The following is a 14,064-nucleotide window of genomic DNA, read 5'->3' on the forward strand; positions in this document are numbered from 1 at the left end:
TATGCAAAGTGGTATGCTTGCATCATTAAATGCACCATTCCTATGAAAATCGTCGTGTACCGCCAGCACTATCTGGCTGTCCGTCCGAGGGCTTAACTACTTAGTACAGCTTTTAAAGTATTTATTTCGTTCTTTTTGAATTCAGTAGCTTATAACCCTGGCACCTGAGCCATTGTTTATTAAACAATGCCTGAGCCAAGAAGAATCTTGACGATTAATGTGCTCATGCGCAGTCTGTGGAATATGAACTTTCTTATTTATTCAGACATTTTGTTGAAATTTGAACCGCAACTCTAGTAACGGTAGATGTGCGCATGCGCAGACTGCGCAAGGGATATATGTTTATTCAAAAAATGCTTTTAGTAAAAGCAAAGGTAATAGGTATTGCATATGGTAAACATCAGATTAATGTGTGCATGCGCAATATCACAGATGCTTCTCTCTCATATTGTAAGCAATGTGCGCGTGCGCATTCTTCGCAGTGCGAACTTCCTCATTTATGAAGATATTTCCTTAAACTTTTAACCATTGACGCTTCTAGTAACAACAAACATATCGCATATAGCATAAATGTGCGCATGCGCGAACTGCGCAACGTCAACTTTCGTATTTATAAAGATATTTATTTGAAATTTTAACCACATATGCCTCTAGTTCCAGAAAAACGTAGCGCATACAGCTGTGGCCTTTTGGGAAGTACTGATCAATGCAAGGGAAATGCGCCGGAGTTACTCGCCTTATGGCGAAAACCTTTCGGTGGCGTAAGAAAGCAAATAACCAATCCATCAATACTATCTGACAGATAACGTATGTAAATATACAATATGGGTCTATGAAAACTAACCGTCAGATAAATTTAAAGGTAACATGAAGCACAGACGCCCTAAATGTGGAAAACTAATCAGTGTTATAGGTAATCAAGAGGACATCGTGCTGTATACACCTATTGTAGGAAATGTTTGATTAAATAAGAAACATTTACGAAACGTATATGGCCATGGATTGCGTTGCATAGCGTACGTACGTGTGTCCTTGTGCAAAAAAATACCACACGATGGGGGCTGCAGTATAGGAGTAATAAGCACTCGGACAATTAGAAAACAATGGGAAATTGCACTTAACCAAGACGTAACGCACTAAACTGGATCTTCTTAAATTCTTGGTTGCAGAAACGTTGATTGTATTCAAAAATCTGAATGTACTGGCTGAACGCAAACACACGACCGGGGAATTGAATAGCTGTCCGTTTTGCCACCAAACTTTAACGTAAATAACAAAGGACAGCAACTCCGCCTCGAAATTGACAAAATGCCTTTATAGCGAATCGCAACTCAGTCTCGAAATTTGCAAAAGGCCACTTTTCAACTTTCCCTTCTTAAACAAATCGAAATTGTTCATCCAATTACCGGGACACGGTCAACTCGCCACCGACTGACTCGCCAACGGGACAACTCGCCAACGCGACAACTCGCCAACGGGACAACTCGCCAACGCGACAACTCGCCAACGGGACAACTCGCCACCGCAACAACTCGCCAACGGACGACTCGCCACTGCGACAACTCGCCAACGAAATATTTTTTCCAGTTTAATGCGTCATACAAATGCAATAGTCAATTTCCCTAATTTCAAAACAAAGTTTATCGAAAAATTGTAGTCAATATTTGAATGAACACCCAACCGCCATTACCTGTTTCTATTACTGCATTTTGATATAACGACAACTTCTGTAAATTATTATTTGAACAGAAAATTTGACAATCACATCGTTATTTGAACGACACATTAAACAGGGAAAAATATTTCGTTGGCGAGTTGTCGCATTGGTGAGTTGTCGCGGTGGTGAGTTGCCTCGTTGGCGAGTTGTCCCATTGGCGAGTAGTCGCGTTGGCGAGTTGTCTCGTTGGCGAGTCAGTCGGTGGCGAGTTGACGCATACCGTCAATTACCTCAGTGTGGTAACGTGAAGACCAATTAACGCTTCGCTACGGAACGCTATCTTCAGTCACGTAGACAGATTTTACGCGAAATTATCTTATCTAAGATACACAATTTTCTACGAAAACAAACAGTTTTTTCCGATTAAAAATGCATCCTTATCTCTAGAATATTACATCATCTTTTATAAAAATAAACGAAGTACGCAATAAATCTAATATATGTGAACTGTCACCTACGCAAACTCGTTTTGTGTATAACCCTAAGGAAACCTGTCTTATTGTACCATGAGGGAACCGACCAGATTAATTAAAATGAATTGAAATGAACATCGGATTAGTAATAAAACTACCCGTATTCACTTCTGGACTGGATCTAAACCTCAACGTCCAACCCGACAATGTTTACATAGCATATATTAGGCCTATACATGAGAATCCTGGTTCTTAAACGTCGCTCTACGACACGAACGCTACATACACCTGTGGAAATCGGTGCCTGAATAAGCATCATTTAAATTAATCAAATTGTTACATTAATCTTAGATCATGTCATCAGAAATCCGATGAACCAGTACAACATATGGATAGTTGCAGATAGTTGAACGCGCTATAGTTGGGGTAACGTAGCCACTTATGCCACCGCGTTCATAGACATAACCGCGCCGCGTTTCTGTTTCCGTCACAGACCGACTCGCAGTCTATTTCCGTTCTGCCACGCCATGCGATTTGTGTTTTTCATTTGGATTCGTTCAATAAATAAAGGTGTTTTATTTATGATACGTTCAGTTGCACACGTGAAGTGAAAACGACTATGATTATAACAACAAATGTGCATAGCCGGTGTTGTAAGGTATATTGTAAATTGTACCTACTATTGTCTTCAAACTAACTTCATTTAACAATGCTTTATGATCGTTGCAGTTGCAAGGAGAGATTGTTTACACATACTTTTATTACAATCTTCTTACAAGTATCGTTTTGATTTCTTTGTCAAATCGATGTGGTTGGAAGTAGATCAGTGAGTTATGATACAATAGACGCAGATAAATTTCTGATGTTTAAAGAAACGTAACTTACAATTTTTAATTAAGTATTTTGCTGTAGTGTAACATTTCATTTTCTTTGCAGATGATTTATGTGTGTTTAAGATTTAATTGGTTGGACAAGTTATCATAATTTAACCATTCGTATTCGGCACCCACATGACGTACGAGAAGTATGTCATTAAGGGACCAGTAATTTATTACAGCAAACTTTGCTACTATTAAATGCGACCTGGATAATCGCCTCTTGTCAGAACTTGTGGCAATGGATTACGGATAAGTGAGGAACAGCCGACAAAAATTGCGCTGCTCAGAGTCACCTATTATTACTCCATGAAATCGACTGAGTTGACCAAGAAAAACGCCACAGGCTCTGGGATCCTAACCCGGCCCCATTACTGTCATATCTTCACTCTCCACCTCTTGTGGTATTTATAGAGGTAAATATTTTTATAATTTGCTTCTTTTTAATTCATGTGATTGTTTATAGCAAGTTCCAAAATAAAGATACAAAATGATGAAGTAGAAGCCTGCTGTATATAGCCAGCCCACAATTTTTATATTATGTTGTATAGTAGTCCTGTGTGATCTGTTGATTTACCTAACTTGTAGCTTCTTAGTGGACACGTAATTTGAAATAAATTTTGTTTAATACTTGAGTTGTTGTCTTATATTTGAAAAATAAACCTGTGTTGTGATATGACAATTATCCATTTCGTGAATGAGACCAGTAATAACTATTTACAATCGACCAGAAACTAGTAGGGAATACTGTTTACAAACTGATTGTTTTTCATCCCAACCTTGTGCCCTCTCGTGGTAGGAACTTTGAAAAAAATTTGGAAAGGTAATACCCGAAAACTTATCCAAGACGTGCTACCAGTCTTTCCAACTTGCTGAGAAAAAAATTAAAGAAGAAATGAAAATGTCACCACTTTTTTGGGGGTGGTTCCCAAACGAATCATGGACACTCGGTTTATTTACAAAAAGGCAGTGCGATCTTGGAAATATCTCGTCATAGCCATGAATTGTCGTTTTGGAGTACATAACGCAGAATCCTAAATAAGTTCATGGCAAATTTTCAAATTTTAAACTTGTTAGCTCTTGTTAAAAAATATGTCAAGTTTTATATATACAAGTTTACCAATTTACATTTGTAGCTAGGACGCCTTGTGCATAATTAATAAAAGGTCGTAATCGTATATAAATCTAAAAGGTCAATTTCTTCTACCCCTGTGATAAAAGATCTAGATGCGCCACTGGTAGGTGCTTTTATTAATTAATAGTAGTTATAATTTCGCAGTGTAGATCATATGTACCGATATATACACGTTTTTTTAAGGTTAACTATATTTTGCACATTACTACAAAATTTTGTAAGATGGTGAAGAAAACCGCCACTTCTGAAGATATGAATAGCAATAAAAGGTAGCTTGGCATGCCAAAGTCAATACTTAACCAAGTGATTTTTAGGAAACCTTCAAAAATCGTTACCACCGATATTCCAAGAGGTAAACCCAAATCAGGTCGTATATGGAAAACTACAAAGACACGTTTTTCTTCAATCATAAAAACAAAGGGCATTCGTAATTCGTTTCAACAAAAGCAATTACTTCGTGAAGATCTAAAACGTACAAAAGAAGCGTCAAGATCTATTAAAGCACAAAAAGAGGAAGAGAAGGAACAGAAAAAACAAAGAAGACGAGAGAACTTAAAGAAACGGGAAGAGAACAGTAGAAAAGCAGAAATTGTACAAGTCATTAAAAATCCTAACAAAATTAAGCGTATGAAGAAAAAACAATTACGTAGCATACAGAAACGTGATATTAGCGAACTGAATAAATAATCTCTATGTTTGATTAAATTTTATTTCACATTTTATCACATCCTGAAAATTCCAAATTTCGTTGGTACTTCATTGCTGTTTAGTGTAGCTGCCAAACTCAATCCTAAAACTCTCCGTGTGTCTTTCGGGTCGATAATACCATCGTCCCATAATCTGTAAAATTCATCTATTAGATACTAATTCTGACAATACATTACAATCTTTTTTATACCACCTTTGTACTCGTGTACATTACCTTGCACTACTGTAGTAAGGTGAAGACTCGTATTCAAATTGATCTATAATTGGCTTTTCAAATTCATCAATCTTGTCTTGTGCCCACTGTTGACGACGCGAAGCCATTGCAACTTGAGATAATACCCCTGCCGCCTGTGGTCCGCCCATTACTGCAATTTTTGCATTTGGCCACATGTATAAGAACCTTGGAGAGTATGCTCGGCCACACATACCTACAATTACGCTCTAAGTAATTACCTTTCATGTCTGGAAGGTGTATAATTCCAAATAAAATAACCTTGTATAATTCCCACATTTCCCCTGATTTTAAGCTTAGAAATAAAGTTGTCACATATAAAATACCTTTATATACAGTGTGTTCTTTTTTGAAGTTACCATATTTTTTGGATTTTCACGATAAATAAAAGCTTAAATTGGAAAAGGAAGAATTGAGTTATATTGAAATTGTTAAATGTGCAGTTCCGATGATTTAACTCGATTCTAAACTCTTTGCATTAGAATTCCTGTTTTTATCTCAAATCTTGGCAGCTTTCCAAGGTTTAGGTAATTTCGGTATATCGCCACCTTGTTAAGATTCTTGCAGCTTGCAATGTTTTCGCACCATTACAAACAAATGCAAATACTGGTTAATGATCTGAAACAACCTTTGACAAATATTTTCTCATGGCCAGATTCATTCTTTCCATCATTAACCATCAGATTGTGAATAGAGGGCTATTAACTATTCCTCTTATTTGGCTGTTTGTGTTGTTTTCTGTTACAGAAAAGGCCGAACGCGCCCTTTCGAGCTCTCAAGGTTGCGACCCGAAGTTCAAAGGTCAATTTTTATTTTTCGTCAACTCCTTGATATAACGTTTGATTACATACCAGTTTTTGATACAATGGAATTGTGATACGGTATAAACATTTGCTTGTTATTCACTTAACGATTATAGCTGTTTTCTGCGGACGCCTGTTTTGAAATTAATACTTTCTCTGACTGTGTGTTGATCCTCTTTTACTAAAAATCAATTTAAATTCAAACATTGACACAACAGATCTATAGATTACAGCGACCTATTTGTAATATTTTAGAGATCATTGATTAAATTACCTTCGTTTGTGGCGTCAATTACTGTTTATATTCTGTCTGTTAAATATAATAATCACGTCCAAACTGCATATTTTAAAAAATCCTACATCACAGTTTGAATGCGTGGTGCATGGTATTTTGAACTCAAAAGATTCATTGCATCTTTTAGAACACACTGCATTATCACAAATTTTTCCCACACCTTTCACATAGAATATTTTCATTATTAATCATGGATAAGTGCATTAGAAGGCGCCATTTTAATTAAAATTACCATAGTTTCCAGCACCGTAAGAAGCTCCAATTAAGAGTGTGATCTTGGGAACACTTGCACATGCGACTGCAGTTACCAGTTTAGCTCCATTTTTAGCAATTCCGCCCGCTTCAGCTTGCCTTCCAACCATGAAACCTACACTTTCAAGTTTATAATTTATTTGTTACAAGCCAACACGACTTACCTGTTATGTTTTGAAGGAATATCAATGGTATGTTACGTTGTGTGCATAACTGAACAAAGTGACATCCTTTCAATGCACTTTCAGAAAACAAAACTCCATTATTTCCTATAACACCTACGGTTTTCCCGTATAGTGAGGCAAATCCACAAACTAATGTTTCCCCGTACTTTTTCTTGAACTCGTCAAATTCCGATCCGTCAAATACCCGTGCGATAACCTCTCGAATATCGTACGGTTTACGAATATCAGAGTCGATTATCCCATACAATTCCTCTGGATCATATTTTGGCGGTTCAAAATGTGATTCGAACTGAACAGGTTGTTTATTAAGATTTTTTATTACTTGTCGCGCCAGGAAGATTCCATGCTCGTCGTTGATTGCATAATGATCTGTCACACCGGATGTGGAACAGTGCAAATCCGCACCTCCTAATTCTTCAGCAGTCACCTGAAACATGGTAGTTGTAAATCAAATTTCTGGCACATTTTGGGTCTCTTTTTGAGTAGACACCTAACAATATCAGTCGTGAGACGAACGAAGGACATTGAGGGTGGTAGCAGCCTAATCTGCCATGTGAAATTTCAAATGACCAGTCCTGTTGGCGTATATACAGACACCGTTCAAACGACAAGTACCGTTAGTTTATCGTCAGGAGCTTCTTTTCAAAATGCAACAAGGTAAATATCTTAACAATTGTTATTTATTCGATATATGTGATGCAATTGTACCAACAACAAAAAAGTTTCTCGCATGGTGAATTTTGCTCTGCGCGGATAATTATTGCGCGATTTTGTAGGCCCTGTTAAATCTACACTAATACCAGATAAGGCATTATATACGCATAATTGGAGGCGCATATCATTCCATAGTTTAAGGCACCGAAACAATTATCGTTCTTGAAACAGAAATATGACAGTGGAAGTATAGAAAAACACGGATTTACTATCGTCGTTTTATATTCAAAGACTTTAAACCTTAAAATTAATTATTCCCAGTGTTATATTAAAAATTAACAAACACTACAATTCAATTCCATGTACAATTGGCAAGCTCTCATTGAAATTTCGTGGCTCTATGTTAAACGAATCCGGAGTAAAAAATAAATAGTGGAGCCGCGTGCGGATTTTCCATAAGCCGTAATGTATTTAATGTGTCCCGAACTGACTCTTAAGGTCACGTGACTTTTTCAAGCACTCCGGCCTATAAGTATTGTAGGCCTCGGGGTGTTGCGTATTAAAATATGGCATTTTACACAATCTATGTCAATCACTTTGATTATTATGATTGATAATAAGGGTCGACTTGCAATTTTGAAAGATGGACTTGTTGCATTTTGAAAAGAAGCTTCTCAGAGACACCGTTCGAAAGTATTTGCACGTGAAACAATGGGATTTACTGTTTAACAATATAATAATTTTCAATGTCGGCATTTTAAAACAATGTTAAGTTTGTAGAGGAAGGAAATGGTGCGTTGAATTAGCTTTGTCAAGTGGGCTTTTTTAGCGGTTTTGTGTTTGAGGTCACTTTGCTTTCTGCATCCATTGAGTTCCATTTGTTCTAATTTGTGCCATTGTCCATTTGCAAAAAGGTAATGTACTTAATTGTAATTGAATTACTTAAATTATGTCGCCTTCAGCTGTTTGTAATTAAGGGTAAAGTGATTCTTGAATTTGGTGTTATTTGCTTACAATTTTCATTTGTTCGAGATTGGCTAGTTATTAATTTCCATTTGTTTGTTTAAACTCATTTGGATTGATTAGCGACTTCAATTCTTTGTGTATGAATCTGCCTTTTTTGAGTGTAATTAACCTTTTCGCCCTTACACAAGTAGATGCCAAAGTGATAACAATACTTAACCGCATTCATCTCGACATACAACTTTAGTCTAAGGTTACCGTGTCCAGGACCTTCAGCCTTCTGGACTGGAGGAGGTCCGGCTAATTAACGATGCATTTTGTGTACTTCTTGTAAGAGACTTCGGAAAGCTTTTTATGTTATAAACTTCTCTTTCAATTTATCAAGGTTCCATTTGTGCTTCTAGACCAGATACCCTTGGCCCTAGAGCTAGACCGAACGATCCAGCATCTCATACGTAATTACCTGTTCACCTGTAGCTGCTTTCACCAATGGTGGCCCAGCCAAGAATATTGTACCTTGCTGTTTTACAATGATAGATTCATCTGCCATTGCCGGTACGTAAGCGCCTCCTGCTGTGCACGATCCTAATACCACAGCCACCTAAAATCAATTCTTCCAGTATGGTTATAGTGTTATAAATTGAAATACCTGTGCTATACTTTGAGAAGACATGTTTGCTTGATTATAAAATATTCTGCCAAAATGATTTTTATCGGGAAACACTTCAGCTTGATTTGGTAGATTGGCACCGCCGCTATCCACTAAGTAAATACATGGTAATCTATTCTCTTGGGCAATTTCTTGTGCACGTAAATGCTTTTTCACAGTTACTGGATAGTAAGTGCCGCCTTTTACGGTAGCATCATTCGCGACAATCATACAATCAATACTACAATTAGAGATTAACATCATTAAATGTTACTTTGTAGACACGTACTTACCCGTAAACTTTTCCAATCCCTGTAACAATTCCGCCGGCATTTATTACATCATCTCCATACATTTCGAAGCCAGCAAAAGGCGACAGCTCTAAAAATGCGGAATTTTTATCCAAAAGTAGATTAATTCTATCCCTAACTAAAAGTTTTCCCTTAGATGTGTGCTTTTTGACCGCGTTTACTCCGCCACCTTGTAAAATAGATTTGGTTCTGTCTTGTAAAGTTTTAACCAAATTGGACATGTGTTCGTAATTTTTCTACATAAAATGTTGGTTCCGTAAGTCTCATATCTACAATTCGTTACCTTGTAGTTTGGTGATTCGACATTGTATTGAGATTTAATAGTGTTAGCGGCATAGCAACGTATAGAATGCTGATGATGCTTCTGCTTAATTAAAATGTTGCGAATTATTTTCAGCATTTTTTGATGATCCTTTCAGGCGCTGAAGTTTAAAGGAATGTGGTCGAAGCAAGGACCTTTATCTTGTGCGTAAAATGGACTTTGAACATACATAGAGATAACATAAAAGCACTTTTATTTGCCATTCGTTACGTAAAAATACACAAGCAGGAGTATAGAATTAAAACAATCATGTAAAATATTAAAATAAAGTTGGTTTGGAATAAATTAAAAGATGAAATTTGAGGTTAAATAAGATCATTCGTAGTTCGTAGGTATTAATATACACCCACTGATAAAATTAATGACTCTCGAGGACTCGATGTAAGGTATGTCCCAAATTCAGACGTGTTAAGCAATTGTTCATCCTTATTATTTATACGTAATACGTATTACCGAGTTTTTCAAATCAAAGATTATCTTTGAAAATCTTTCAGTAAGATACATTTGCTTACTAAAATTTTATTTGGTAACAGTCGCCAGATATACCGGGGCAACGCATTTCTTGAGATTTCATATTAGGAACAAGGGCACAGGGCAGGGGACGAGTATGGAAGAGGACAGGGGAAGGAGGATTGAGGACAGGGAGCAGAGGACATAAGATAGAGAACGGACAGAGGATGGAGGAAGAGAGCAGAAGAGATAGGACTTGGTAATTACTCGTTATCCTCCTACCAGGATCTTCCGCTCCTAAACTTACCATCCCGGTTCCATTTGTCATTTGTTCATCTCTTTATCCTGAAATCCTAAGGTGTGAGCGTGCCGAGGAGATGCATGGTTTTGCGTGAGTGAGCCATTAACACCCGTTACTTCACCTAAAGAGGCATTTATGGTTCAGTGGTAGAGCGTTGGACTATCAATCCGGAGGTTGGGTGTTCGAACCTGGGTTGAGGTGAATTTTTCATCTGTGGCAGAGATGATTACCTCAGACCTGTTTCGAGCATTCTGCCGGCTACTCCGAATTAGGTTTTCCTGCAGTTTTCCTAATTCGTAAGGTAAATACCGAAGTAGTATAGAAGAACTTAAGACCTTCTGCAGAGGCACCTCTAAAAAGCATTATGCGGGTCATTCTGTAATTGGGCGCAAGCCTGTTGAGGGCCCAGAACAAGAGAGGGATAATAAATAAAAAAATTAAAAAAAATGTGGTCCCTGCGACAAAGGGACATAAAAAACACAAATGGATGGACAAACCAATAAGGAAATTATATCCTAGGTGGGTACAGGGCTTGATCCTCACTCGATCCCATCCCGGATCGCTCAAGGATTCGGGGGGGGGGGGCACCTACCTCGTTCTTTTCCACTCTAGAAAAGAAAGGTGTTGAAGTGGACTGAACCGAAGCACAACAGAGGATGTCAGACGAAGAAGAAGAGACATTAGAAGTAACGCGGAAAAGGAAGAGGCATAAAGAAAGACAGTCCAAAAAGTAAGAATCAAACGTAGAACAAACAAAACGAACCAACAGCGAGAAATACCATATCAAGATCGACGTTGACGGCTACCAAATCTTATCCCTGTTTGAAATACAAAGAATTAAAGCGAGATACAAATGCTTGGATTGTCAAAAGGTGCGCAGACCCACCTAAATGTGTGAATTGCAGAGCACCTCACACAAGTGATTATACCGGGTGCTATATTCATAAAAGAAAAAGAAATTGTGAAGTTAGAACTAAAGTAATCGTCACAAGAAAAAGAAAGGTAGATGGTTTTCGAACTTCCCTGCTATTCCAAGAACACCTCCAATTTTGAGTGAGTGAAATATCTAGGAATCACTTTTGACAAAAAACTGAATTATGAAGCAAACATATACAGCTCAAAGTGGCTGTACACTGCCGTGACAATACTATGTTTTGCTATGGAGCAATTGTCTGGTGGCCTAGAATCAAACTATCCACAACCACAACTTCTTAACGACGTGCAAAGACTTGCGTGCCTTGTTTGCATGGGACGATGAGAACAACTCACATAGCCGTCATGGAGGCTGGGTCTGCCTCCACGGGGGAGAGTAGGCCACACTAGCAGTCTTGCGTCTGAAAAATAAGGGTTTGTTGAATGCAGAGGTACTGAGGTGGGCCATTCTCGAATTCTGTGAGATGATAAAGCGATTGCCTATCCTAGAAGGGCGATCAGACTGCACAGGAACAGACGCTGTTATTTACTCTAAAGAACTGAACTTCCATATCACCCAACCACTAGGCAAACTTTCTACTATATTCCAGTTGAGTTGGTAGGACTATAACCCTCAGTGCAAGAATACTTATTATGCATAACAAAGAATAAAACGATCACAATCTCCAGTGACAGCAAGGCTGCTCTGCAGGCACTTTCTGTCACTGTAAAATTATACTCTAGGTTGGTTTCCCAATGTCACCATGTACTAGAGCAAGTAGCCAGCAACAACACCCTTCAGCTTGCATGGGTCAAAGAGAATGCTGGAATGGAAGTGAATGAGCTAGATCAACTGGCCTCAAGACAGGTGCTTTATGGTCCAGAGTTGGCTCTTCCACTTTCACCTGTAACTGTAAACAACTTAATAACTCAAGACACCCAAACCCAGCAGATGGCTAGATGGAGCATTGATGTTAAATTATTACCATGTGAGAGAAGCCTTCAAAGCGGCATCTCATAGCTTGGCGCGTTTTTGCACAGAGCTATCAACAAAGAACCTGAGGTTACTCATGGGTATACTTTCTCGACACTGCAAGCTAAACATGGGTTTGGTTGACTCACCATCTTGGAAAGGATGTTACACAGACGACGAGAGCCGCCTCCCCTTCCAGCATCCTTAGGTTCATCTCACGTGTGGGATGGTTCGAGTGGCATCGAGGGGTTGAATGGGAAGCGAAAGGGCCCGAATTTGGGGCCCTGTCCACCATCCTATCATAATCCAGATTTCCTCAACCGGTAGGCCCCTAAGGTAGGAGTTAGGAGTCATCATAATAATAATCAATTTTATTGAATTTAGTGGTATAAATGTGTACAAACAAACGTAAAATTTATTATCATTTAATGGACTTAGTATAAAGCCAGTTATTAACAAAACAAATCTTTAAAGTGTTGTATCTTTAATATTCAATTAGGAAGAGATATGTTCAGTTTAATTCTTCCCGATATTGCACTGTTTGAAAAGGGTTGAACAGTGAAATATTTGGCCCCGGCATTAGGTTTAGTCTACCAAATTCTTTAAACAAACACTAAATTATAATCTCTCCCCCTAATAGTTAGATACGTGACCATTCGTAAATAGTAAAAATCCAACACCACACATTACTAATACTCAGATGCCTTGGACGTTATTAGTTTAATAGTAACTTTTTTAATCTATTTCACTATTAGTTTTTAATCTGTTTAGCCTAAATATTGCAATAGCATAAATACTAAAAGAACTAACTCTTGTCAAATAAACAACTTAAGTAATTTATATACTATACATCATCGCTGCTTAATCTCTTACCATACTGCTTATGCCTGGAAAAACAGTTTCAACATTTCTGATTCGATCAAGATATACAAACATTTCTGTACAAATAGCTTAACTTAAGTAATCATTAAATAACAGCACAGGCAAGATATAAGAACATTAAAAATTACCTTAAATAATTGTAGGACTAGATTAAATACTGAAGTTAAATTCATGTTAAAGTACAATATAAACAGATTAAGTTGTTGCAAATCATGCAGAAGTTAGATCATTAGAGATGCATTATGAGATTCACGCTCTTTAAAACTAAATGGTACGATCGGGTAAGGGAGAAACAGCACAAATTTAGCTTAGCTTTAGCTTTTTGATATGTACGAAATTAGCTAATAATTTCTTCACTGATCTAGCACACATAAGCTATGTTAAAACACTAAACGCACAACATCATGACAAGATTGTAAATTAAACATATAAATGGTTACACTGTACATTGTTGCTGCTACCACCAAAACTGAGCACTGTAATTTGAATTGTTGAATAATTTTATTATGGTCTGCTCATTGTTTGGCACAGGTTACAATACTGTTTTCTTTGGCTCGTTTTAAATTTAAATGCTGATCAACGTCAGCAAAGTTGAAATTGTTGTGAAGCGGAACACACAATTCGTTATAAAACTTCCACGGCCTAGATAAGGTTAGATTTAGAAACTGTACATTCTTTTAACTCGTTGAAATATTCTAATAAATTACTGTGATAATCAACAAACATGTAAGGAAGTTAAACTACTTCTCAAGGGGATTTAGCAAACATATATTTACCAATTATATATTTAATCACTATTTAAGTATCAACAATAAATAACAATATACACATGCTAACTATGTATATCACATAAACTAGACATTTGAATCTTCTGTTTCAGTTCTACGGAAGATGGATCTCAAACCAAGTGTAATTCTATTCTCTATTCAGTTGCTTTTCAGAGAAAATTCGTTTTGACTAGTGATCTTTGAATAAATTCGACTGGGCTATAATGCATTAGGTACTATAAAAAATCGTTGGGTTACTTTATCT

At 37.3% G+C, this 14,064-nt stretch overlaps 3 protein-coding genes and 1 long non-coding RNA gene across 4 annotated transcripts in view; 2 read left to right on the forward strand and 2 right to left on the reverse strand.

Annotated features, from left to right (window-relative positions):
- The first annotated feature begins 1,988 nt into the window (after positions 1 to 1,988).
- On the forward strand, positions 1,989 to 3,489 carry LOC116181089. Its single transcript, XR_004147202.1, has 3 exons — positions 1,989 to 2,788; positions 3,067 to 3,421; positions 3,472 to 3,489. It is a non-coding gene; the product is annotated as an uncharacterized LOC116181089 (long non-coding RNA).
- A 767-nt stretch (positions 3,490 to 4,256) lies between these two features.
- On the forward strand, positions 4,257 to 4,845 carry LOC116178630 (coiled-coil domain-containing protein 86). Its single transcript, XM_031498185.1, has 2 exons — positions 4,257 to 4,409; positions 4,455 to 4,845. The coding sequence occupies exons 1-2, from the start codon at positions 4,363 to 4,365 to the stop codon at positions 4,825 to 4,827; spliced, it is 420 nt and encodes a 139-aa protein (XP_031354045.1). The 5' UTR covers positions 4,257 to 4,362; the 3' UTR covers positions 4,828 to 4,845.
- On the reverse strand, positions 4,832 to 9,819 carry LOC116178621 (probable methylcrotonoyl-CoA carboxylase beta chain, mitochondrial). The gene is made up of 8 exons (XM_031498174.1): positions 9,476 to 9,819; positions 9,175 to 9,428; positions 8,882 to 9,122; positions 8,696 to 8,833; positions 6,595 to 7,042; positions 6,411 to 6,545; positions 5,063 to 5,276; positions 4,832 to 4,980 (listed from the first exon to the last, which is right to left on the reverse strand). Exons 1-8 carry the CDS (start codon positions 9,590 to 9,592, stop codon positions 4,863 to 4,865), a joined length of 1,665 nt encoding a protein of 554 aa, XP_031354034.1. The 5' UTR covers positions 9,593 to 9,819; the 3' UTR covers positions 4,832 to 4,862.
- Positions 9,820 to 12,379: 2,560 nt separating this feature from the next.
- The window catches only part of LOC116168411 (cilia- and flagella-associated protein 410), a 32,404-nt gene continuing 30,719 nt past the window's right edge, over positions 12,380 to 14,064 (reverse strand). Inside the window, exon 10 of the mRNA XM_031484235.1 lies at positions 12,380 to 12,481. The gene's annotated coding sequence lies outside the window, so the exon portion shown is untranslated. The remainder of the gene's footprint in view (positions 12,482 to 14,064) is intronic.

The sequence above is a fragment of the Photinus pyralis genome, unplaced genomic scaffold, assembly GCF_008802855.1.
Source record: "Photinus pyralis isolate 1611_PpyrPB1 unplaced genomic scaffold, Ppyr1.3 Ppyr1.4_LG1, whole genome shotgun sequence".
NCBI lineage: Eukaryota > Metazoa > Arthropoda > Insecta > Coleoptera > Lampyridae > Photinus > Photinus pyralis.